At 39.2% G+C, this 26,458-nt stretch overlaps 1 protein-coding gene across 3 annotated transcripts in view; it reads right to left on the reverse strand.

Annotated features, from left to right (window-relative positions):
- Nucleotides 1-26,458, reverse strand: part of lars2 (leucyl-tRNA synthetase 2, mitochondrial) — a 108,081-nt gene that overhangs the window by 47,270 nt on the left and 34,353 nt on the right. For all 3 annotated transcript variants that reach the window (XM_012852042.3, XM_036131298.1, XM_036131292.1), the window contains exons 2-9: nucleotides 22,727-22,980; nucleotides 20,512-20,643; nucleotides 12,713-12,804; nucleotides 12,575-12,635; nucleotides 9,340-9,429; nucleotides 9,022-9,165; nucleotides 4,393-4,500; nucleotides 915-1,074 (exon numbers count right to left, since the gene is read on the reverse strand). In XM_012852042.3, the coding sequence (XP_012707496.2) occupies nucleotides 915-1,074; nucleotides 4,393-4,500; nucleotides 9,022-9,165; nucleotides 9,340-9,429; nucleotides 12,575-12,635; nucleotides 12,713-12,804; nucleotides 20,512-20,643; nucleotides 22,727-22,960 (1,021 nt within the window). In that variant the 5' untranslated portion in view covers nucleotides 22,961-22,980. The remainder of the gene's footprint in view (nucleotides 1-914; nucleotides 1,075-4,392; nucleotides 4,501-9,021; nucleotides 9,166-9,339; nucleotides 9,430-12,574; nucleotides 12,636-12,712; nucleotides 12,805-20,511; nucleotides 20,644-22,726; nucleotides 22,981-26,458) is intronic.

Genomic DNA, 26,458 nt, shown 5'->3' on the forward strand with positions numbered 1-26,458 from the left:
TTAACACAGCAGTCATAGCCACTTTATTTTACTTTATTTTTTTTATTTATACGTCAGCAGTTCACTCTGGTTGCATACACATTTTTTATGCTTAAGATTATCACATGCTGTGGGCTTATTAGTTGTTGTTTTGGTGTTTTATGCTTTATTTTTGCTCATTTTGTTTGTGTTATTTATGATTTTAACAAAAGTACTTTTCGCGCATGTGCAGCAGGGGTTAAAAACAAGGAAGCGGCTAACGGCTATTAGCATCTCCCAGCAAGACAAATGAAGATAGGTCCAAGAAAACCTGCGATTGATCAGATGTGACCACAGAGTTGACTGATGTGAGTAAATGTTCTGATATGAGGCTCGTTGGTCTTCGACCACATCGAGCTGCCGCTTCACTGCGAGGCACTGCAGCGGGTCAGGCTCGGTCCAGCATTATTTACAATTGATTTATAAATTAGGCAAACAGGCATTATGTCAGTCCTTGATACTGTCACTAGATGGCGCCACATTTGTTTATATTTGTTAATCGTGCCCGAGAGGAAATTATCTTTTGGATCAAAAAGGACCATCACCACACTATCAAGATGGATGCTTGGTGTATATAACCTTATTTTATCATGATCAAACGGCTTTTGGTCTTTTTTTTTATAAGCATATAATGTGGCTATATACCTTTAAGATGCATGGACATATGGCGGAATTATAGTCTAACACAAAGACTAAAATCAACAATTCTGTTACAAAAACAAATAAAGACCACTAGACTACAGATTTAAAAACTTCCTCGACTTGTTTTGTTCTGCAGATACAGGAGAGAGGAGTAACTCAATGTGGAAGGCAACAAAGTCCTGATACTGACAGACAAAAAATACGCAGTGTCACACGGAATATAAACTACATAATAAAACTACGTAGAGGTTCACCTCGCCCTGGCTGAAACGCTTGCTGCAGGGCAGAGCGGACAGAGCTGCTACCATGCAGCAGCCTGTGGGAGGGCAGAATGGCCAGGTAAGCTGCTCCGTAGACCATCTCTGGGGAAGAGCTGTAGGCTGACAGGTTCTCACCTGTCTCCTTGCCGTTGATCTGCAAAGTAAAACCAGACAAATTCACTCACCTCCTAACCCCTGCTGGTCTTTTAACTGCAGTTTTATTTTTAACTGCAAAAAAATGTATCCAATCACTGCTTGGATGAAAAATAAGATTTTACAGTCATTCAATATCAGTGATTTAATCAACAACTTAATTTAAAAAAAAAAAGAACAATGTATCACATTTAATTTGCCCCCTTCAGACCATACCACATTCAATATTAGCCAGAACGTGGATGGTCTCTATAAGGTGCTAGAGAGGTTTTCTGGGGTACATCCAGAAGAAAGTGCTCTCTCCATCATACATGATGGAGCAGGTAAGATTCTTGACTGTTTTGAGGATGCAAAAAACTTGCCTGGGGAGATTTAGGTGGTTTATTATCATGGAGGAAAACATATCAGGTCCTGGGTGCGACCTGGAGGAGCCTGTTAACAGCATCGGTAGATCTATACACTTTAGTGACAGACTTATACACCCCGTGTGTAAAAAGGAGCGCTACCGCAGGTCATTCATCCCTGCTGCCATCCGACTTTACAATGCCACTATAACCTGGTGTAATAACACTGCAATAACTGTGCAATAATCCTGTACAAAAACAGACTTCACCTATTTCAGTTATCCCACTTATTTTATTGTTTTTTTTATTTAACAAACCAGAAACTGCACTGTTGTCTTTTACCCTTTACCTTAAATCCATATGTAAATAAGTCACCATAAATCTTTTATTTATTTATTTCCCGATCCATTGTATATATCTGGATTGCACTGTATATACTCCATGCACCTTTTCCAACTTTGGGCACCTTCTGTTGATTATAAGAGCTGATGTGACATGTGAATTTCTCCATTGTGAGATCAATAAAGTTTAGCTTATCTTATCTATAAAATGTGGCAGGCACGATCTGGCATGGATTATTCATGAGATAATATGAAGACTAGACAGTATAGATACTATTTACACGGAGGATCAGCAGAAACTGCACTTCCTGCATCGACTCAAGAAGTACAACCTTCCCCAGGAGCTGCTGGTCACCTTCTACCTTGCCAGCAGTTAGTCTGTACGTTGTTTATCCATCACAGTCTCATCCACAAAACAGGACAGGTCTAGACTAGAACAAACAACTAGATCTGGAGAGAGGATCATCGGTGCTGACCTTCCCTCCATCCAGGACCTGTAGAGGTCTAGGGTCAGGAAAAGGTCCGCTAACATCTTTGCAGAACCCACACATCCTGCACACAAACTGTTTAGATTGTTTTACCTTCAGGTCGGTGCTACAGAGCACTGTTTATAAAAACCAGCTGCCAAAGAGACAGTTTCTCTCCCTAGGTTATCAATCTGATTAAGATTTAACAGTCAGAGCCCCCAGGCTGACACCATGCATATTTTCATCAATCTAATCATATTTTGTTAAAATGTATATTCAGTCATGGTAAAACTTATCAGACCACCTGTGTTTTCATCAACTTCTTGGCAACAGTCATCAAAACACTGGTTATATAATCAAGTATTAACTATTAAATGCCTGAAAGCACTGTTTTCAGCAGTACAGTGCCATGGCTAATGAAGCAAGAACTTATTTTGGTTATTATCAAGAAAACCATGGAGATTTGCTATGTATCACCTCTTAAATTAAACTGGTACGCTCTCTTTTTGTTGGCATCATTATATTTGTCCAAACAAATTTAACTTTAATTGTACCGGATGTAAGTAATTAAAGGAAAATAGAATGGTCATGCAGTTTTTATTCATGACTGCATTCAAGGAAAATATTTCCATTTATATTTTGTTGAATTTTACTTAAATGTCTTCATAGAGAGCAAAGTGGAGCCAAAGTCAAACTCCTTGCTGTATGAAGCAATTTGACGATTGAAGCCGATAAGATTCTAACTAGTTATGTCGGCATTGCTTACAACCACATCATGGCCACAAAATTCTGGTTATAGGTTAGAGGCAATAACTGCATTAGCTGTAATCAGAAGAATCTCATCATACAGCTGAAAAGAACCCACAATCTTTAGCCCCATAAAATACCATGTCATGAGGAGCCCTTTTGCATATAGAGATCAACTTGAACTGGATTCTCTGTGGGATGGAGCTCCCATCTATGAAGAGTTACACACACCTCCAAATTGCACAGAGGCTGGTTGCCTCAAGGAAGTTGATATTTTTATTCAGCAATTTCTATGAAAAAATTTACTTCTTAGACCACCAAAACCTAATAAGCTTAATAATGTGATCAGATACGTATGCTAGGGACCAGATTAACGCTAATGTATTGTTAGCATTTCATCTTCTACAATAAGGATGAAACAAACAGTGGAGGTACAGGAACCATCTATATGGACTTGCAAATCGTTAGTAAATCCTTTGTGCAGTCGCGGTACCCATGATGGCAGTGTTGAGGCACGTACCAAAATACATGAGAGTCATAGCTGCCCGCAAAGTGTCAGTGAGCCAGCCATGTTTGAAAGGCTGAGGATGTACAAGAGACCATGAGGTGGTCTAATTTCAGTCTGAATGGAGCCTTACCCCCTGAATACCATAGGTAAGAAATTCTGAATTTCATTAAAGCTGATGCTCCAAAACAGTAGACCTGATCGACCACGTGGAGCATTTAGCTATCAAAACCATAAAATCACTACAGTTTATAGCCCAATCTTGTTAATGCAATCAAATAACAACACACTAATTGATTATCAGAAGTCATCAGGTTGAAGACTTACTAATAAACATGCTTGGTTCTCTAGGGAGCTGATGTACCATGGAGTTGTGCGTGGGCTGATGTAAAATCAGGTAACAGGGCAGTCATCCAGTCAGTTTAATAATGCAGCGTTTATAATTCATATAAAAAGACACATTTGATTTTTTACATTTCTCTTAAAATAAAGAGACAGACTTGTGTAAAACATTTTAGAGATGCTTGTTTTGACAATCAGAGGCCTCTCAGAGAGCTTTTTGTCTCCACTCAGCTTGAAACCACTGACTTATGAAGAACTGCAAATATGGCTTTCAGAAAAGTTGCTCCAAAATAATCTGTGACATTGTCTGTTTGGGAAAATTGCCACTTGTAGATGTTTAAGGCTATTGAAAGCAAATAAAAAGCAATCATTTTGATGCCTTTCTGAATGCATTTTTATTCAAATACATCAGTAAACAGAGGTATCCAATCATAAAGCTTAAAATCCGCAATCAATTTTTTTTTTTTTTAAAAGGGGGAAAATGATTGTGAGGAGGAGGAAATAATGGGAAAACTCTTGTTGTGAAAAGAGAAGCTAAAGGAAGCCGAGAATGATGAATAAGATGTGTTTCACCTTGAGTCTGAAATCAAAGTAGCATCCTGTGCACTCTCCGATCCAGTTTGCCTGCATGGCTTTAACCCCGTACCACTCAGGGAGGTCTTCCAGAGCATCCAGGAGGGGCTGGAAAAAACAGAAGACAGAGAAAAATATGTTTATTTAACTTTGGCCAAGCATCAAAGAAGCACATTTTCTACCTCACTGATGCAATGAGATATTCTCAGACGTATGTGACGGCAGATTTTTATGGAGGCCAAGCTTACCAAATCTCACAATCTGGACAGAAGTGGACTCTCAAAAACTCTGACCTCCAATGACTCTACTTTCCTGGACATCATCAGAGCCATCTTCTGCAGTGGCGAGCACATTGCCACTACCCCCCCCCCACACACACACACACACACACATCAGTTACCCTGTGATTAAATGGAGCTATGCATATGAACGAGGCTCGGCCCAAAAAGCCGCAGCTGGTCAATGGAAAGAGATGTTATAATTCTCTATTTCCCTCTCAGTCTGTCACAATCTATTACCCACAATCCCCCTCTTGGAGCTGCTCAGCGTGTGCTGCCTCATCGCTCAGTTATTGATACAAACATAAACACTGGCTGGGGTCCTCAGTGGGCAGAGAGAGACATATAGGGCATTGGACATGTTCGGTTTTTGAAAGTTTTTACAAATAATCTGAAAATCTGAATAGTGTGGCCTGCATTTATATTTAGACTACGAGCATGCATTCACAAATGCGTGTCTTTTGGGTTATGTTTCTACATGTCCTGTACAGCCAAAAATAGCCATTTTTAACCCCTTCTTGCTTGTAAAATAGTTGAAGCTCAGTCAGATTGAATGATGAGCATCTGTTGACATCAATTTTCTAAATCTTGACCCTAATGCTCATTTGGATTAAAGGCTGGACTTTGACTGGGCCACCCCAATACATCAATATACTTTGGTCCAAGATTTACTATACTATCGTAGCTCCGGCTGTATTTTAAGTGCTGTTTCTTTGCTGGCAGGTGAATGTCTTGACCAAATCTCAAGTGCTTTGCAGCATCAAACAGATTTTCCCCAGTATCTGCCTTTAGTAATCTTCCCATCAATTTTAACCAGCTTCCCTGCCCGTGCAAAAGAAAAGTACCTCCAAGGCACTGGACACCAGGGGGATCATGTGTTAAGGATGATTTTCAAATTTTTCACCACACACAGCCCTTTATGTGTTATTGCCAGACCACTTTTGTGGAGTGAACAACCTGAGCTGTGTATCTCTGCAGCTCCTCCAGAGTGAATACTGTCTGTTTATGTGGATGGTCATGTCTTATTGGACTTGCAGAAGTGCCATACTCTTTCCATGTTTAGGGGAGTGTTGGCCTAGTGGTTAGAGCAGCGCGCTTGCACTCAGAAAAGGATGCAAGTACCCGGTTCGATCCCCAGCGCTGCACTCTGGGTCCCTGAGCAAGACCCTTAACCCCAGAACGCTCCACGGGCGCCGCACATGGCAGCCCACTGCTCCCCAAGGGTGATGGGTTAAAAGCAGAGAACAAATTTCGTTGTAATGTATGTTTCAATGTATGTTTCAATGACAATAAAGATGATATTACTATTATTACTATTATTATTACTATGTTCAAATAACGGAGTGAAAAGGGCTCCATTGTTTAATACTTGGTATACACCCTACTTTCTACATTTCTACAATCATATCACACTTTTCAGATTTCTATTTGCAAAAATAGGAAAACTATGCATCAATTTACCAACAAAATGAATTGACATATGTGGTTGTAACAATGTCTTCTTGAAATTTCAAGTAGTATTAGTAGTATTGTGAGGTGCTATAAATACAATAAACCAGCGTCAGCGTGGAATCGGTGAAATCTCTGCTGGTCACTAAATAAAATGATCGGCAGTGAAGATAAAAGAAAGATAAAAGTCATGGCAGACGAGAAAAGATAGATGTCCATTGAGAAGGACACGTTTTACTTTCCTGGACTCAAAAAATACAGATTTGGCACAGAAGCACAAATAACTGTAATATGTACAACAAGGACAGGCGTTACTATGGAAACTAAGAAAACCATGACAGGAAAACAGGGTATGGCAATAACTAAAGACTCCTCTGTTTCCCGGGGAGAAAGAAAGAGGCGTTCAGAGAGGAATGCCATACAATGTAACTCAAGTTGCTTCTGGGTGATTTACCGAAATGATGAAGCATTCTTAGAAACCTGAATGGACAAATCTAACGAATGCTGTCAGAGTAATAGACAAATGGAGAATCACTCTCTCTTTCTCTCTCTCTGTGTGTGCAGAATTTGTCTGCCTGCAAAAAGCGTGATTATGCATGAAATTGAAAAACTCTCCTGCAGCCACCGGATAATTTAGCATCCTGCACACTGCACATTAGTTTTATATTTCCTTAATAGGTCCATTGGATGACGTGGAGCAAGTTGATGGTTAAACTGAATAAACATTGTCTGAGGTTAATGTTGTCTAACGGACCCGAACACGTGCAGGGCCGCGCAGACGAATCGCAGGAAACTCGCAGTCCAATTACATCACTCTTGATTTGGCACGCTGCTGCTCGACACGCTCCTTTCCTTTCATCTCCATCTGTCTTTCTCACTTCTTTCCCTTAACACCTCCCTGTTCCTTCCTTCCCACTTCTCTGCTCGTCAGAGAAAATTAGAAATGCAGGAACACATTGTCACAGTAGGCTGCTCGCACCTCTGACACGGTCGCACACGGCCGACTTGAGCTGCGCCGATGAAAACTGACGGCGGACAAAATGTCTTTAGATGAATCCAAAATGAAAAACTTGGCAGGTAATAAATCCAAAAGGAGTAAAATTGATTTCCTAATGACTACCGTGCATTGCAAAAGTACTCATAGGCCTTTGAACTGTTTCACATTTGTCATGTTACAACCACAAAGTTTAATGTTTTTTATTGAGATTTGTTGTATTAAACCTGCACTAAGTAGTGTATAACTGTGAAGTGGAAGGAAAATGATGCATGGTTTCCACGCCGTAACGTTATACTTGCCAATTATGTCATAATTTTGTCTATGCCAAATTTAATACTGGCAATAAAATGCCAATAATGAAATATAGTTTTGAGGTATCAATGACATACCACATTTAGCCAATATTGTAATAAGTTCTGACATTATCTGCAGGTAATGTTGGCCGTTATCACATTACTTGTTGCTGTGGGAGACAACCTGTGGAGGACGGTGTTATGGACAGATGAGCAAAACACTGCGTGTGGTGAAAAACTAACACCTCATCACGATGGTAACACTATCCCCACAGTGGGAACATGGAGGCGGCAGCATCATACTGTGGGAATGCCTTACTTCAGAAAAAAAAAAAGTCTCTGCACGGAAAAATAATATATGACTTCTGGTCCCTTTTTAAGGTTAAACAGTTACTTTGCAATTCAAATCACAATAAAAATCCTCTGTAAATGGCTTAAAAATATTAAACCACAAATCCTGTCAATAATTAGAAGGAATATTTCTAAATAGAATCAAATTTCTTGCATCAGGAAGGAAATCTTTGGGTTTTGCTTCTAAAACAAAATATCTTATCTGTTTTTTTATCACTCAAACACAATTTTCTATGAATTTATGGTTAATGGAAGAAAAAAAAGGCTTCAGAAGAAGACCCTTTTGATTCTAGATGATTTAAACAAGCCTAAGTAAAGTAATCAACATTGACTGTTCCAGTGCAGGGGAGTGCTTAAAAGTTTAACCCTTCAGTTGAATTGTCCACCGTTTGAAGACGTTAAGGACAAAAAGATGCCCGCATTCTCTGTGTATATATCTTAAATAGTTCCATAAATCATTCAACAGATCTCAGTGTTTCACACGTTCACACACGACTACTTGATGTGGCCTTTATTATTTGTGAAAAATATGCAATATATATACTTATATATTTTCCCTTTATCAGACTGTAGATGGCTCAAGGATCATTTCACATATCTTCAGATATGTGAAAAATGTGAGTTAATTCTTTTATGGATTGTCAGTTTCTGTGAAGCATCAGATTTAAAATCTACTACCTACATTATGTATAAAAATGTCCACTTATAAAAGATGCTATCTCTTCATTTATGGACAGAATAACATCATTACATGGATTTGTACACTTAAGATAATAGATTGATTAAATGTCACATTAGTTCATTAAGAAACTATTATTATCTATACACTAAATGTTGGGGGAGGGGGTTTAAATGTTGGATCTAACTCATCACACTTAATGTGGCTCCTGCTCCACAACAAAATATCTAACTGATTGCACGCACGTGCTGCATGTAAAACGCATTAACCAGTCTTCCCTGTGGCTGTTTCAGTCCAGATGGCGTCATTTTTCCCTTTAGCAGGCCTGTTCACCCCTGAGCAGGAAGTTTCATCAGCCAACCAGACCAACCCCAGGTCTACTCCAGCATTTTCCCCTTTGAACAGAAAGGGCCAGGCTGCAGATGATGGTCTCCAGGGGTCTGATTACAGAAGCAGGGAGGCCGGGCAGCAGCTGCTGCTACTGAAGTGTCGGCCATGATTGTTATCAGAGGGCTTCCCTGCTTGCTCTTACCCACACACACACACCGTATAAACAGGCCCGCACACACAAAACAGTCGAACCTTAGCATAGTTTGTAGTCTTGATGAACCATTGTGTCAGTAGCTTCTGCTCCACCACAGCGCCAGACCTCCAGGAACGACCATTTTCATCCACTTGCTCATCTGCCAGCACGGTCTGATCAGCGGGGTCCCAGTTCACCACAGCCTGCATACCGCACAAAAACAAGCACACGCGCACAGATGAAAACCCACACAGTTCAAATGAAACGAGGCCACCTCGTTTCAATGTAAATAACAGAAGGGCTTCTTATTTTTAGCAAAAAAAAAAAAAAACATCTCCACTGGTTTCATAATTTCTCCATGGAGAAAACCTTCCTACCTCTTTTTGATACGCTAGTCCAGCTTCAAAGAGCTTGATGAACAGATACTGCGTCCACTTGTAGTAGTCTGGAAGACAAGTGGTGATTTCCTGCGGAGGAAAGCCAAAGTCAGGTGTGGAGTCCAAAGTGGTACTCAGCACAGAGTTAATTTCATTTACCCTCTAATCACAGATGCAAGAGGGACATTTCTGTTTATTATGGCTCATGAAAGTCCTGCCTAACAGCGTTCCTCCTGCTGCCTGTGCTATCTGAATGCATTTCTGCTCAGTTCTCTCGTTCTCTTGGCACTGCTTTTTATTCTTGTTTACCAGACTTTGGTTACTCCCATTCAAATATGCTTCATAAATCAAGTTAATTTGCGTTGACAGTAGTAGGATGTTACTACATTACATACAATTGTTGACGTTTGTATGCCATTTATTGATTCAATGTATTTATCTGGTTACTTATCCCTTTAAAATCTCATAATGTTTTGGCATAGAAATCACCAACACACCCATGTGAGCTCATTTTAAACTTCAGCCAGGTTACTTGTTAGTCAATTGAAACCGTCAGTCTCTTAATATAGTGTATTCTTTAACCTTAAGCCTTTTTTAACAGTTTTTCAAATTACAGTCATAAACTTGAACATATTTTGTTAATAGAGAAACACAAAGCGGTGCCTAATTGCAAAGTAAAAGCAAATGTGCCTTCATATGGAGCAAAGCGTGAATCATTCCTCTGTATGGGTAAGTAGCTTTTGCTGCAATTATAACAGCAAGTCTTTTTGGGGCATCTCTCTATCAGTTTGGACATCTGAAGTTTTTAGCCCATTCATCTTTTCAAAATAGCTCAGTCTAGTTGCATGGAGAGCGTCCGTGAACAGTAATTTTCAAGTCTTACCCTTTTCTTATCTGGATCAAGGTCTTGACTTTGTATGTTCACTGCTATACTTCTGGCAGGTGAACCTCCGTTCCAGTATCGACTCATATGCAGCCTCTAATAGTTTTTTTCTCCCCAGGATTGCCTTATGTTTAGCTCCATCCATCATCCTGTCAAGGAAAGGATCCCAGCAGCATGATGCTACAACCACCATGTTTCACCACAGAGACCTTGTATTCAGGATGATGTATGTAGGGGGAAAAGTTACTCTTCTTCAACCAGAGCACCTTCTTCTGTTTGCTGTGTTCCCTACACCTGCATACGGAGCTTCCTATGACTTTCGTTGCAAACTAAAATTTCTTGTCACTGTTCCATAAAGGCCAGATTGGTGAAGTGACGTAATTTTTCTCCTGCTCAGATTCTCCCACCTGAGCTGTGGATCTCTGCAGCTTCTCCAAAGTTACTGAGGGCCTGTTTGTTGCCTCTCTGATGCCACTTAAAACCTATCAGTTTAAGTAGGATGTATGAAGTGGTGCCAGACTCTTTACATTTATGGATGGTAGTGCGAACAACACTCTGTGATATGCTTAACTTAACCTTGCTTTGAAGCTATAGTTGGTAATCCTGTTCAGAAACATTTTTGTTATACTGGGTAAAATCGTCCTTCCATCCTGAAAGTAGTCAACACATTATGTATTCACAAAAAGGAGGCTAAAAAAGAGCATTCTCTGTGGGAGCCGTAGGCCTGTAAAAACTAACCAATCTCTCCCGCTTGGTCCGAAGAACATGGATTTGTGATCATTTTGTTCCTGCTCTCACTCTCCTCTGTCCCTCAAGTTCTGGGAAATCAATTGATTGTCCTAGGGCTGGACAATATAGGGGAAAAAAAGCATGTTTATAAAATAGAAATCATATAGACTGATATAATTATCAACAAATTCAAAAGATATATCTTAAGTGCAGCTATGGCCTTTTTATACTGTTGCTTAGTGACCTATTTTTAGATACAGAACACACAAACACTGAATTTAAACTCAATCCTTTATTCAACCAACCCTTTACCAAAACTGCAAGTTTTTTAAATACAACTCTCTGAGCTCTTTGAAAGGGACGAAGCGTTCCTGGGTCTGTGTTTGTGATTGGTTGGGAGGATGTAATGACTATAATATTAAACTACATGGCTAGAATGCAAAAACAAGGAACACTGTTATGTTATTGAACTTTTTACTGACCCCTTTTTTTTTTCAATCATTGATATACGTCTATCGATCAATATATATCGTTACTGAATTATCGTCCAGCCCAAGGTTTTCCCACATGCCATTCATTCTGATGCGTTCACGTAACACCAGTGTCCGTGCTCGTTCCTTCCTAGTTTCTGCCTGCTGGCTGCGCATGCGCACTTCTAGTGTAGATGTATCTGATTAGCTTAGAGGCTAGATTAGCGGTTAGCCATTCATTGTAGCTCCGCTGCTCTCACCGTACACTTTGAACATGGCTGAGAGTCACAAGAAGCAAACCACGTTCATGTTTATGAAAAGAAGAGGAAGGACTTAGTAGAAAGAAATAAGACCAGAGTGGATTTGGGGGATTTTTTTCCCCACGGGATTCAATTAAATTTTCAATTTTATTTATATAGAGCCAATTCATTTACACGTGTCATCTCAAGGCACTTTCCAAAGTCAAATTCAATCAAATTATACAGATTGGTCAACAAGTTTCCTATCTAAGGAAACCCAGCAGGTTGCGTTAAGTCTTGACGATTAACATTCACTCCTCCTGAAGAAGCGTAGAGCTACAGGGAGAGTCGTCTGCCTTGTCCATGGCTTTGCAGCAATCCCTCATACTGAGCAGGCAAGAAGCGACAGTGGAGAGGAAAACTCCCCTTTAACAGGAAGGAAAACCTCCAGCAGAACCAGGCTCAGTGTGAACGGTCATCTGCCTCGACTGACTGGGTGTTAGAGAAGACAGACCTTTCTCTTCCGCTCTGAAGAGCGGAAGAGAAAGGTAAGACAGTCTTGCGTATGCGCTGTTAATCGAAAAGGGACTTAGGGAAACTTCCGTAAAAATCGCTGACTTTAACCTTCTCCACAACTTTTCAGGTTTTTGTAAAAACATTGGAAAAACCATGCCACTTTCTATTTTAGTTACACAGTTTAGTTACACAGTTTCACTTTGTGTTTATCCATCACCTATTTCCAATACAAATACTTAAAAGTTAGGTGTTATAAAGTGGCAGAATGTGAAATTAAGTGTAAGGAGTATGAATATTTGATTTCTTTGTGACTGTTTTTGCAAATTAAACATGAGCAGAACATTTACGACTACGCCTTTCGTAATAAGTTGGCGAGTACTTTCCCAGCTCCAACTTACTCTGTCCCAGTTGAAGCAGAGCCCAAGGCCGTCCAGCTGCTCCCTCATGGACTGGATGTTGCTGAACAGAAAAGCAGCAGAGAAAGAAGTTACACATGAATAACGTACCATCACACACTTTGTTGTAAACGTGCGTACCTTCTGGTCCACTCTTCAGGACTGAGACCTCTCTCTATGGCTGCATTCTCGGCGGGAAGTCCAAAAGCATCCCAGCCCATCGGATTAAGCACCTGTAAGTTCAGTGAGCGACCCTGCGTTAGTTACCACTGCTGGATAAACATTTATATAAAGGAACAATCATACGCCAACCCACATAAAGCTCCAGAACTGGCTTTTAATCTGGGCCACGGGTTCAAAGATTTTGCGCTGTGTAGCGTTTTTACATCTTTTTTTTCAGCAGGCTGTTATTACAAAGTCACAGGTTGAACTTTGTACCATCTCCCCTTAGAAAGACAGCTTTCTGTTAACTGGCTCAGTGAGGACCAGCCTGTGATGCCAGGTTTCATCATTAACGTGTTTTAAGCATGTTTTAAGCTTGCCATTTCGTCTTTGGGTACCTCACGGTTTGCTTACGGCTTCAACTTCTCTCAGACGATCTCAAAGCATGCCCTGAACACGATCTTATTTTACCTGAAGAAAAAGAATAATCAGACCAGAATCCTGTTCATTTTTTTAACCTCCAATCACTCTTTAACACAATCACACCCAAAGCAGGAGATAAGTTGATGTGAAATAGTTTGTAAGTGCTACTGCTGTAGGCAATGTCATGGTTTCACAAACTGCCATTGGCTATCCTGGGGAGTAGCGCAGCAGAAATCGCTTTCTAGGAATCTACATCACCGATGATCTCTTCAGGAGTCTCAAGAAGACACGCCAGGCTGATAAACCTCTACAAAAGGTACTTCTGTATGGACAAACTGATGGATGGGTGGTCGCATGGAAAGGTGGATTACCTGATGGATGCATGCGTAAGTGTGTGTGTGCACTTGTACTTGCAGCTGAGTGAGAAACATCATTAGCACAATTTACTAGTAAAGTGAGGACTTTGATGTAAAGTAACAGCCTTTTTTTGGGCTAGGGATTAGGTTTAGAATTAATCTGTCAATTAGGTTTAGGTTAGGCCATAGAAAGGGTTGAAAATTAATGGAAGTTCAAGGCATCGTCCTCGTATTTCAAACATGGATGTGTGTGTGGATGGATGTACTTATATATATATATATATATATATATATATATATATATATATATATATATATATATATATATATATATATATATATATATATATAATTCAGTATAATCGTGTGTGTGTGTGTTTTTCCTATCTGTAAATGCTCTGTCTACACATCCATGCCTTCATCTTACTCTTTGACACACACTTAAGAAGTCTCTTTCACTCATCTCTTGAGCTCCTCGGCTGCATTTTCTGCTCACTGAGAGAAAAAAACGCGATGAAAGCACAGGACTGGAAGGAGCGAGTAAAGTGGAGGAGAAGGAGAGTGACAATGAGTCGAAGGCTGGAGAGGATCATTGCGCGGACTCTAACGGGTCTGATGTTTCAGATGAATTGGTATCCTTGGTAACTGCAGGGGCCTCATTTGTAAAGCCGAGTGTCGGATGGTATAAGGCTGAGAGACTGTGGGCTCGCTCAGCTCAGGGGGAATACAAGCAGAGCACATTCCAAGGATGGCCTATGATAATAAAAAACACACACTAAATGATGTGTGCAAAATTATGGTGATACAATGCTGGGTTGTTTATGTAATATAAATAATTGGAAGTGATGAAGCATTTATGAGGGTCAGCAAAAATGTGTTTTCTTTTCTCCTCTACAGGAAAAAAGAAATCTACCCAGACCTTTAATTTGATCACAATCAGAATGTAATATGAAACCCCACGGTGCCAACTTGGACAGGAAATATCCTGGATCACAGTCTTCTGGACCACAAGGGGGCCAGGAGAGCCAGGAGACTCGTTGCGAGGGCTCACCCACGCAGCTCGACTCCTTCTGCGTTAGTTTCAAAATGCTACGTCGCACCCCTTCTTCCAGATGGCAACATTTCTAACCAAATTCTTGCCTTGTTTCAGTGGGCAAATTGAATCGTTATTTTAAAGTGATACATCTGTTTAATGATATTAGAGCACCTTATGATGCCCTGATGTCTACCTTTGCTAAAAGCAGATTTAGCGCATCAAAGCGTTACAATGACCAAGAACCATAAATCGTCAACGATATCTCCATCGCCGCATCTCCAGATTTATCCATTATTACGATCCATTTCATGTGGACAAATACTGTCTTAAATTATTACGAGTAAACGTTGTGCGCTATGATGCGGTAGACTGATTTAATAAGATCCAAAAGAGTCAGGAGTGCCAACAAAACCTCTGTTACAATATCTATCATCACACTAAGCATGAAGCAGCCATGTTGGATTCGTAGGTCCAATCAACTAGTGGGTCCCCGCTCTGTTTTCCAGAGAATAGCCACTTTAACACATGGCAGAAAATACAGGGGACTAACAGTTTACAAGCTTTTATTTGAGATCCTTGTTTTTCTAAACCTGGACTGCATTTCATGCTCTCATTCAGTATCTAAAATAATTTTATTATAGTCTAACCTGAACGTTACAATTTTACCCCGAGAAGACTTTAAAACAGCGTCTTATATCTATTCACGAACACTGCATTCTTTTTTAAGCTTTTTTGGCATCAGGACAACTTCAGATAGAGAAAACTGTGAAAACCACAACATATGGATTGACTACACCTAGACTGAACTTTGCAGTGCTGATGATGACACAGATCTACACATTTTCTTTCAAAACACAGTTTCAGCGAACAAAAAGAGGCTCGCCCAGAGAAGGCAAAACACACTGCAGCACCTTAAATGACCCAAAAATAAGCAATAACCTCTTCATCAAAGGAAAAAAATCTAATCACAGACGTTCAGATCTTTGAATGACTGGGATTTTTCTTTTCTTGACCTCGGAGCATCTGCGTACAAAAAAAAATTCAATGGTTAAAATGGTAAATAAACACGATCTAAACATTTCTACCAGCTTCTCTACTATCTGAAAGTCGTTAAAGGGGCTATAGAATGTTTTTGTCAACTTGCAATTTATAAATCTGAATCTGTGCTGGTTGTGTAGATTTGTTTAATGGGGGGGGGGGGGGTATTTACAAATCCAATCAATACATTTTTTCCACTTAATTTCACAAAAACAAATTTAAGAAATTATTTTAAAACTTGCTTTTATGTCAAGCATTTCGTTTGGAGTTGATCTGAATTCAAAGTGCAACTAAACAAAATGAAACAAAATGAAAATATAACAAAATGTTTGCTGCTAGTGGTATTATACAATGAGCTAAGAACAGGCTTCACTTCACTTGTGTAACTTTAAATCAATTTAAAAAAGTAAATTAATAAATTAAAGTGTAAAAATAGGTTTCCCCTTTGCAATCTTTTGATTATATTTCCCTAAATATATATTCAGCATTGCATGCTATTCTCTTCATGGAGTCCCATGTGCATTTGCTAAATAAAATCTCGATTTTTTCAAAAATTAAATCTTAATAAATTGTAAATTTAAGTAATGAACTAAATCGATTTATCGCCCAGCCCTAATTCATCACATACAATCCCTGTTAACAGCTGAACAGCTTAAATGGAATCCACTGAAGTTGTTGAGCACTTTTAGTCACATAATAACTATAAAACAATACTCAAAATATCAGAAACCGGTCGACAATATCTCACAAAAGCCAGCAGTATATCATCAGCTGAGAGCATATTTCTCAATTAACACGCGGGGGGAGTTTGGTGCAGACAGCAGAACAGTGTTTGCTTTTAGACAGATGCTCAGGGAAAGAACAGCGCTGTGCAACGAGCAGGTAGCAATCATGTGAAACCAAGTTTCCTTCAGAGACTACCCACAGAGAAGCAAGGAGACGCTCTCAGCAGGCGATGGAGAAAATGCACATTTGATGTAAAATCCCAAAGGAGCATAAAAAACAACAACAACCAAACATAAAAAAAAACAAAAAACAGCCGATTTCAAATACCAAGTTGTCTTCCTGCTGAAGACGAGGACGGGCGGCTGTTTGGATGAGCAGAGATGTGAGCAGAAAGTGTGGTCCTGCAGGACAGCCGCCTACCTGACCTCACAGACGCCTGCCCCGGCTTCGCTGACAGCAGCCGTTAAGTGGACTCAGACAGAGAGCTGCAGACTGAGGCACTCTGATCTACACCAGTCCCGTCATTAAGACGCCCGAGGACTTTAGATCAAGAATCTGGCTGGGCCTTAATTTACCCACCCATCCCAAAAAAAACTCCCAGCAGTACTTTCAGTTTCAACACCTCGCAGATGTAAACATCTGTGTTTTCTTCTTTGTGAAGTGGTTTGAAAACAAAGCTCAAAATTGTAAAATAATAATCAAAGCTCCTTGCAAAAGTATTCATCCCTTTAACTCTAAAATCATGTTTTGAAATGAAATCTTTGCATCTATCCAGGTTATGACTATCAATAGTCTGAAACTTTCAAAATGCAACACTTGAAGAAATATGTAAAAAAAAAAAAAAAAAAAAAAAAAAAAGTAAAAGTTTTGTGTCTCAATTGCCTGGATCATAAATGGTTAAATAGACAAGCACTGTGAAATGTATTATTTTATCATCATAAAGAGAAAGATATACAGCAATTCAGTCGATTCACACATCAAAACTAAGATAATTTGTAAATTTTGTGTTTAATAAACACGTTTAGGACATCTTATCTTGGATTCCTGCACATTTCTTCATTAAACCAACATAATTAGCCTGAAACCTGAAACTTTTTACATGTTATCCTGGTCTCCCATTTTTTCAATATCCTGTTCTTTTATTGCTTTGAAACAAAAATGTAATATAAACCCACAAGCATACTTTTACTTCAAAGAATAAAAATGCAATAAAATGGAATAATGGTGTGAACTTAAAGTTTAAATTAGAAAAAACATCTAAGATCCTATAAAATCAGATATTTTACTTTTTTAACACATAATACTCATCTTACAATAATATAAAATATAATAACACTATTATATATATATATATATACATCCCCACTAGATGTGCAGAACTAGTTCTGCAACTTTTATATTGTAAGAACAAATAAATAAGTACATTAAAAAAGGTTAGAATAGCTGTTAACCGTCTCTCACGGTGTCACCCACATCATCATATTGTATTGTTTCAGTGAGATGCTGTCAGAGCTGCCATGGCCTCACTGACGGGGCCAAAGAGGGGCCGATTATTTTCTCTTCTGGACAGATGACTCAATGGGATATGTGAAGTCCGCACAAAACTCAAACATTAAATTGAAGATGTTTCTCTTCACGCTTAAATTGATTTTTTTGTATTATTTGCCCAGTTTTACCTGAATGAAGAGCTCGTTTCTTTGATTTTTTTTAAAATACCAAAAACACCAGAATCAGCCCCAGAACTTTTATCTCCTTTTTGTAAAGAAAAGTCAATAAAATCCACACAGACTTACTGCATCAAATTTTGCTCGAGTCTTTTAGTGCTGCTCAGTAACAGAGTTGTTAGCGCTTTTCCCTTTAAGGTCAGCTGCCCCGCACGGATAGGCAGCTTTAGACGACAGACAAGAGGTCCTGGGTTTTAGTCTGTGCTGCTTTTCTGTGTTTTCTGCTTTGACTGATGAGGGTTTTCTTTTTCTTGTCTTCTGAAACTTCCTGAAGATTATTTTTTTCATCAAAGGTTTCAAATAGGAATTAAAGATGCATTTTCTTAAACACCTGACAGCAAGAAGGTTTTACCACTTCAAGACAGAACTCAAAAGAAAGTCTTAACACAATGGGTGAAATTCAGCTAAAAATGTGGCTAAAATGTAATTGAAGCATTTTGCTAATTTATACTTTACTTCCTTAGGATGATCTGAATGTCTCATCTTTGCGGTGCTTATGAGTATTTCAGGGGTTAAACACTTAAATTTAAAAAATTGTTTTTCAAATAAAAGTTTTTTTTTTCAGAATCGTGAACCTCCAGAAGTCTGCCTCATCCTGGGTACCATTCCCATGTGTGTGAATGTGCCCTGTTCGTCTCAGTTCAAGCATTCACACTTAGTTTAAACACTATGGGGAATCTTGAGCCATCATACCGTGCAGGAACATGATGGGTTAAGCGCTCCCAAGATGATCGGGAAGATCAATCCCAGAGCTAGAGAAGTAGCCGGCTGAAGCTGGCGAGAGAGTTAAATGGGTTCTGTACCGACAAGGACTAAATGGCCACTCAGAGATAAAGAAATCATTACTGTAGAAACAACATTAAAAAGCCAAATCAATCTTTAGAAATTCACTCAGGGACAAAGAACTTATTTGGAGACACCACCTGTGGTCCAATGAAGATAAAAATGACGTGTTTGGACTTAATGACCAACATTACATTTGGAGGAAAATGGGAGCTTGAAAGTCTGAGAACACCTTCCCTACTGAGAAGCACCAGGGTGGCAGCATCTTGTTGTCTGGATGCTTTTTTTCTGCAGGAGCAACTGGTGCATCACCATAATTAGACGGCTGACTGAGGAGAGAACATTGTGCCGAAATACTGAAGCAACATCTGAAGACATGAAAAAGGAAGTTAAAGCTAACGGGTCTTCCTAACTGAGGAGGATGTAAGCATCGGCTACAGGTGGACTGGCTCCTGGGGACATGTCTGCGCTGCGTTCTGCTGAGCAAGGCATCCTGAAACCATCTCCTCCTGCGGGTGCACACTGAGAGCATGCGGCTAAATGAGTTACAGGGTAGCTTATGGTCAACCAAGTGTTTGAAGTCGTCGTCACAATGTCGTGATCTACAGAATTTGGGGGTAGAGTTGAAAAGGTGAGATGGCAAGCTGCTCCTAACCCAAATCAGATCCACCAGTTCTTACAGGGGGAAAATCAAACTGCTGCGGGAAACTTGTGGGGGGCAAACCAGCGTATGACTTAAGTCAGACAGTTTAAAAGGCAGTTCTACAAAATACTGATGTAGTATGTGAACTCCTGAGTTTGAAGAAAACGTAAAAGAAAAAATCTCACAAAAATTATCCCATTCATTATTTTATTTAGAAAACAGAAGTAATGTGAGTGATCCTAACTGACCTATATACCAGGAAATAGCAATATTCAATACATTAGAATATGCATTTCTTGTTTGTCAGATTAAAAGTACCTTTAAGCAGGCATTAAACATACTTTTCATTAAGCTCCTCATTTCTGCATGAAAAATGTTGCTTAATTAACGGGCTGATGCAATATTCTAATGTCAAATGCTGTGTCTGTATTAGCTGGAGGTGAAAAAAAATATAATTAACAGAAATAAAGGCTTTAAAACACCATAGATCTGTGTTAATCTATATAATATATTCCCATTCGTGAACTGAGTTACGGAAATGAATGATCGTTTCAATAATATTCTTATTTATAGACTATGACTGTTTGGTCTGAATTAGTGTCAAACAATGAGAGAAAAGGTTTATATAACTTATGTAAATCGAATGTAAATATCTGATCTCTACTGCAAACACCTCATCTGAGATCTAATCTAGAATAACTTTGAATAAAGTTTGCCGCTGATTCTGAAAGTAACCTTAAAACTTGTGAATACAAAATTAAGGGGAAAAAAATCTCTCTAATCCGCAATTAGCGGCTTTTCTCATGAAGGAGTTTAATTAGCCACTGGATAAATACTCTTTTCCAGTTGCAGAGATCTAAGCTTTACCAGCAATACATAACAGCATCGGCCTCTTGGTTACCCGTGTGTTGCAGGCAGAATATTTGCACCCCGACAACGTGAGATATCTGTGAATGGCATTCCCTTATGGCTGCTTGGCGTGCCTTGCACGCTTTAGGGAGGACGGGGGTAACAAACGGAGGGCACATGTGGACAAAAAGCAGACATACCTGATGGCCTCTCATTCTCTGGAAGTGACCAATGGTGTCGCTGATGGTGTACACTCGCACATGACCCATGTGCAGGCGCCCCGATGGGTACGGAAACATAGAGAGGACATAAAATTTCTTCCTGCTGGAATCCTGGGGGGAGAGAAAAAAAAACACAACAGAGTAGCAGACTTTAAAGTTCGCCTTTCCTCCTCGGTCTGGCTGTGAAGGAGCCGAGCGTGGAGGAGACTGCATTAAGTGGATGGGGTCAGGACAGCAGTAATAGCTCATCACATTCGGAGCGAGGGCCGCTGACTGTACTGCTGCGTGAGGCTCGCTGACGATGGTGTCTAAACGCTGCCAGATAACGGATGCTTTACAATCACAACACCGTTTCTATGGCAGCCCGGCGAGGACCACTTCCACCCAGCTATACGTGATTACAGGAAACCTGACTCATGAATTTTTCAATAAATTAATTAGCGCCAGCGCCCCGTCATAAATGCACTTAATCACTGCCAGCTTTGCCAAGACAGCCACACGCTCAGAGCATTAGGATATCTAATCAGCCGGAGCTACGGGGCTGAGAGGAGCTGCGGGGACCCGAGCGCCTGCGAGAGATTAGGGGGAAAGAAATCGAACAGAATCATTAAACAAAATAAAACATATACAAGGTGCTTCAGGTGTAAACAGGTACAGGGTCTCAAGATCTGGTGTTTTTTTTTTTAACATCTGCTGCTTGATTTGACAAAATAAAAAAAAAAATTAAAAAATGAGGTGAAACAATTTTCATTAACTGTGGCTCGGCTCTTATTGAATGTCCCAGAAAGCCAGTGAGGCAGCAGGCGCGAGCCGCGTGTCATGTTTAATACGGTCAAGTCTGTCTGCGGCTTTCTTCTCAACCACAGACCAAAATGTCAGCAGTATAAAAAAAAAACGTCTATCGATCGCTTCTAGCTTGGCTTGTGAGCCATTTTTTTTTGACTCAGTAAAAAAAAAACAAGGTAATTTGAGAGGCTACAACCTGTGCTCATTACATCCAACATTATGTAGACTGCTTTTAGGAGAGTACACACCTTTATCAAGGGTTTTTGTCATGCAAAAAAGTTTTTTGCACCTTTAATATTACATTATCTTGTACAATTTAACTGAAAAACTAAATCTGTTTGAGGCAAAAATGTTACAAATAAAGAAAATAAAATATTCTGGTTGTGTAGTTGTGTATCTTCTTAAAATAATAGTTTATTGAAGAACCTTTTGATCCAATTTAAGAATTTAGTTTATTTTTGTAGGAGTCTGTTCGCATATGCCTATTGTACTTCACAAAATAGCTTCAAATCTTTTGGATTGTTGCTGGGGGTATTTTTCCAGGTGAACCCATAGATTTTATATCAGACTGTTCTGGACTCTGGCTTTCCAATGCGTTCAGGCGCTGCGTTTGAATCCCCTCATTTAAAGATTAAGTAGTTTGCTGGGGCTCACTACGCTGCTAAAGAAGGAAATTACAAGAAGACAGATGAAGGTTCTGGGTCAGAATTGATGGGTAATCCAATTGTTCATTATTTCATCAACTTTGACAAAAGACGCCCAGCTCCATCTGACGGAAAAAAAACAACCTTGTACACCCCATTAAGAGATCAGAAACAGATCAGAACAAATGTCATAAAATAAAATTTAATTAAGTTACAATCAAAAATATTTAAAATCTACAATTAAAGAGAATTTCATTCAATCAAGAAGTAGGAAGGAAGAAAGGCCTTCAAAATATAACCATACATAATAGAGAGAAAAAGATGGACAGAAAAATAGATAAATCAGAGAAAGATTGAGAGAGAAAAAAGCTGGCTGCTCATATAAAGCTGTATTATTTGATATTAATGAAAAAGAAGCAGCACTATGTTAATTGTTGACCTTCCCTCCCCAAAGAAAAAACACGAAACAAAACACAACATTTCTAGGGGAAACACTGTAATCGCTAAATTCTTTTTGCCGATTGTATTTGCGCTTTTTTTTTGAGACAGAGTAAAGAGGGCTGAATGCAAAAGCATGCCGCACTTTTTAGATTTTTACTGTTAAGATAATAAAATGCACAATTTTCCTTCCGCATTAATAAACTTGCCCTACTATGTCTTGGTCTGTCACATGAAACACCAACAAAGTTTGTGGTTATAAAGTGATAAATTACAGAAAAAGAACCCAAGGTCACGACAAAAAAATAACGTAATTACACACTTACAACATCCAGTGCATCCCTCCGCCACTGCTCCATAATCCGTGGGTGCCACCATTCTTCTGCTCTGCGTCTGGTCTCAGTTCGGTAGTCTTTCTCCCAGACTCCCGTCTCACTGAACAGGGTGCGGATGCTGGGCGACAGGAAGCGGAGACCCGAGCTCAGCAGAGCAGTCCTGCTTGGCCACGGCTGGACCGCACACAGCGGGACAGGAGCTAGCCTTCTCATGGACGCCTGCATGACCCTGCCTCCAGAAAAACCTGGGAAGGCAAGACGGAGAACAGGAGGTCAGCTGGGAAACACAGGAGTGTAAAATCCTGAAGCTTCTATAAAAGCTTTGGCTCCACTGCTTGTATGCAGGTGTGACGCTCGGAAAAGGTACAAAACTGAAAAATTAACGTAATATTAGCTGAGTATTTACAATTTGCTAGAGAAAACAAGAAGCCTATATGGACCTGATTTGCAGGTTTATTATAATCAAACTTTATGAACATTATGGTAATTATTGAATTTAATTACTGAATTTAAATAGTTACCATAAAAAATTACGTTTTTAGATTGACAATGTAAGCAATGTTGGTAAAAAGAGCCATTTGTTGATGCACTTACATTGCAGGTTTACAGTAAATATTAAATAATATTTGTTATTTGTAATTTTATAATATTTGTACGTTTAAATGACCTGGTTAAAAATGCGTTTCATGTAAAAACTAAAAAGAAAAAAAAACTTTTCCTGGAAGCTCTCAGTTCATTGCATTGATTTTAGGTCACTATAAATTTCTGTCAAAACTTTCTACAGTTATTTAAATGTGTAATCTTGAGGGGAAAAAAACATAAAATGAACAGAAGGAAGGACCCAATAAAGATAGAAAGCAAGCAGCCAAGGGAGAAAGGAAGGGAAGGATGGAGATGGGTGAGGAAGAAAGGAAAGACGGAAATGGGGGGAAAAAGAATGAAGGATAGAAGGAAAAAATGAATGGCACAATAAAGCTAGAAAGTAAGGTAGGAATGAAGGAATGAAGCAGGTAAGGCACAACAGAAAGAAGGGCTCAAGGAAGACAAATAACTTGGCACCAAGAAGGAAATTAGAAAGGACACAAAGGAAGAAACAATGCAAGAAAAGGAAGAAATGACAACAAGAATAGGTAAGAAACAAGATGTAAGGACAAAAATAAGGAAGGAGGGAAAGAGTAAAATGCATAAGGAAAGCAAAAGGGCCTAAGAGAGGGAGAAAGAAAGGAAAACAGCAAGGGAGAAAGTAGGAAGGACACAAGAAAGGAAGGACAATGGAATTGGGAATAAAATCTGAAAATATTAGTTTTTTACATTTTTCTCCCCATATTCATCCAAACCTGAAAACTGAATAATATTTGACACTTTCACAGACTTTTCTAGACGGCGTCGGATCTCTGAAAGGTCTCTAAACTCAAACTTTAAACGTTAAAAAGATCGGCGGCTGTTGGCATGAATTTAGTCACTCTTTCACAGCAGCGCTACAACACACTCAGAAAAACATCAGTGGTTCTTCTAAATATGGATCCAAAGTTTAAAAACAGCCCAGATTTTTCCTATGAAGGCTGTGCTTGACTTTAATAAAAAAAACAGCTAAGACAACTGAAACGGGATCACTGCATCGGCCAGAAATGCTGTAACTCCTTTGTCTTCTCAGCCAGCTCGGTTCATTTAACAACATTTTTCACAGGGAACATTTGTGATCAAACTGCAATCAAGCAAATCTTGTTTCAGTAAAGACTTTTTCCCAACTTTGAGCACCAAAATAAAATAAAAAAAAACATGGAGGTCCGACTTTCCATTTCACACAGAAAAGCATCAACCATGCAACAATCCGGCTTTTAGGATTTATTTGAGGTCAAAGCAAACTATTCCAATTTTGACAAATTCACTTTTTTTCTAGGGTTAATAACTCATGTGAGAGAAAAACCTGTTTTCCAGGTCCTTCTGTAGAGGTATTCATGCTGAAACAAAAAGTAAAGCAACCGTCCACATTTAAGCATAACAAAGATGTCCCTAGCTGTTCCCTCGTGATTTTTGCTCAATTTTAAAGAACTACATAAAAATGCATACTGCTTTTGCATTTATAGACCAAACCTGGGGTGAGAAATCTCATTTTTGATGCCACAAATTAATTGAAAAAAGTCAGATATTTTAATATTTGACGTGCTGGCTGATCTAATCTCTCTAATGTTAGGAGTTTGCATTTCACACAACTATCTGTGAATTTATTCATGGAAGCCATTTGGAAAAGGGAAGTGCACAAATTATCTCTCTTTATCTACTGTAAGCAAACAAGCAATAAATGTCTGTAGGAATAAAATTTGAAAAATTAGGACACAATTTCCCAGTTAGTTGTCACTTATAATTGGGCACCCATCAATCTGAAGAAAAAAAAAAGGAAAATACTCTTTTCTGTTCATTAAATGCGTCAAAAATTAAAACTTGAATTTATTTCACATCACGTAAATGATTTAGCAAATATTTTCTTTTGAGTTCATTTCGCTCAGGGACATTTGCTTTGACGCATAAATGGGAATAATCTTGCAGCTCTTTTTTTTGTTCCTTTAATGACAAGTTTTGGCCTTTTCAATAGTAAAATTGAAGCAAAGTTTACACACATAAAGCCTTATCTAGTCATTAATTTTAGGGAGGAAATATCACAGAAAAGAAGAGAAAAATATCAAACTACACAACCATAACTCCATCCCAAATCAGAGGTATTTCCATATCATCTTAATCTACAGGACTGAGGAGCAGATGATGGGTTTCCTCGTTGCTCAAAGACTGACAGCTCTCCTCCTCAGCCCTCCACAGGATTTTTTTCTTCCACCGCTGCTGTTGTTGTGTAACAGTTGGAGGTTTTCACACCATGTCACTCACTCAACAGCGTGGGTTTTTCTTTTTTTTTTTAAAGTGAAATGAGAGGTTTATTTGCCATGATGTGATTATGGCTCTGCGTCACTGCGCAGCCCTGGACTGGCTGTTCTCCATAAACCGTCTACCTGCTCAAAGGACCGAGTGACACTTTTGCATTTAACTTAATTAAAATCAGCAAGTATATATTAGATCCCTAAAAATATACGCATTCCAGTTAAAATACTAAGTTTTGTGATGTAAAAACATCAGATCATGACGAATTTGTTTAAAATGTGACATTTTCGAAAAGTTTAACCAAAACAAAGAAAGTCCGCTTGGAGGGGGAAAAAAAACCAAAAATGAACAGCTGCAACATCCTGGTTACATAAGCAGGCAAACACTTAACTCATACTTTGTTGAGGCAGCTTTTGATTCAGTTTAAACATAGATTTTTTCCTGCTCACACACCTCCTATACAACCGAACGCCATCTGGCTAATGTGAAATGATACACTGTGTTTGAGGTGCTTTCCAAATAAAGTTGGATTGGATTGACGTTTCTTCCAAAGAAATGAGCTGGGCTTGGGTAAAAGCTCCAGGAAATCACGTGAGAACAAACCAACTTTAACATTTTGATGGCAGCTGGCAGAAAAAAACAACACTGAACGTCACCTAAGGACAACCAAAGCCACAGTGAAGCACGGTGGTGGCAGCGTCATGCCATGCGGTTTGTCTGAGTGGATGAAATTATGAATAGCTCAAGCATGATCCAACACCTTTAATAGTTGTGGATGTACCCGACCAGAATTCAGACCTGAATCAGAGAAAATCTGTGAGGCGGACCTGAAGACTTTGGACCGGACATCGT

This window comes from Fundulus heteroclitus, chromosome 3 (genome assembly GCF_011125445.2).
Source record: "Fundulus heteroclitus isolate FHET01 chromosome 3, MU-UCD_Fhet_4.1, whole genome shotgun sequence".
Classification (NCBI taxonomy): Eukaryota; Metazoa; Chordata; class Actinopteri; order Cyprinodontiformes; family Fundulidae; genus Fundulus; species Fundulus heteroclitus.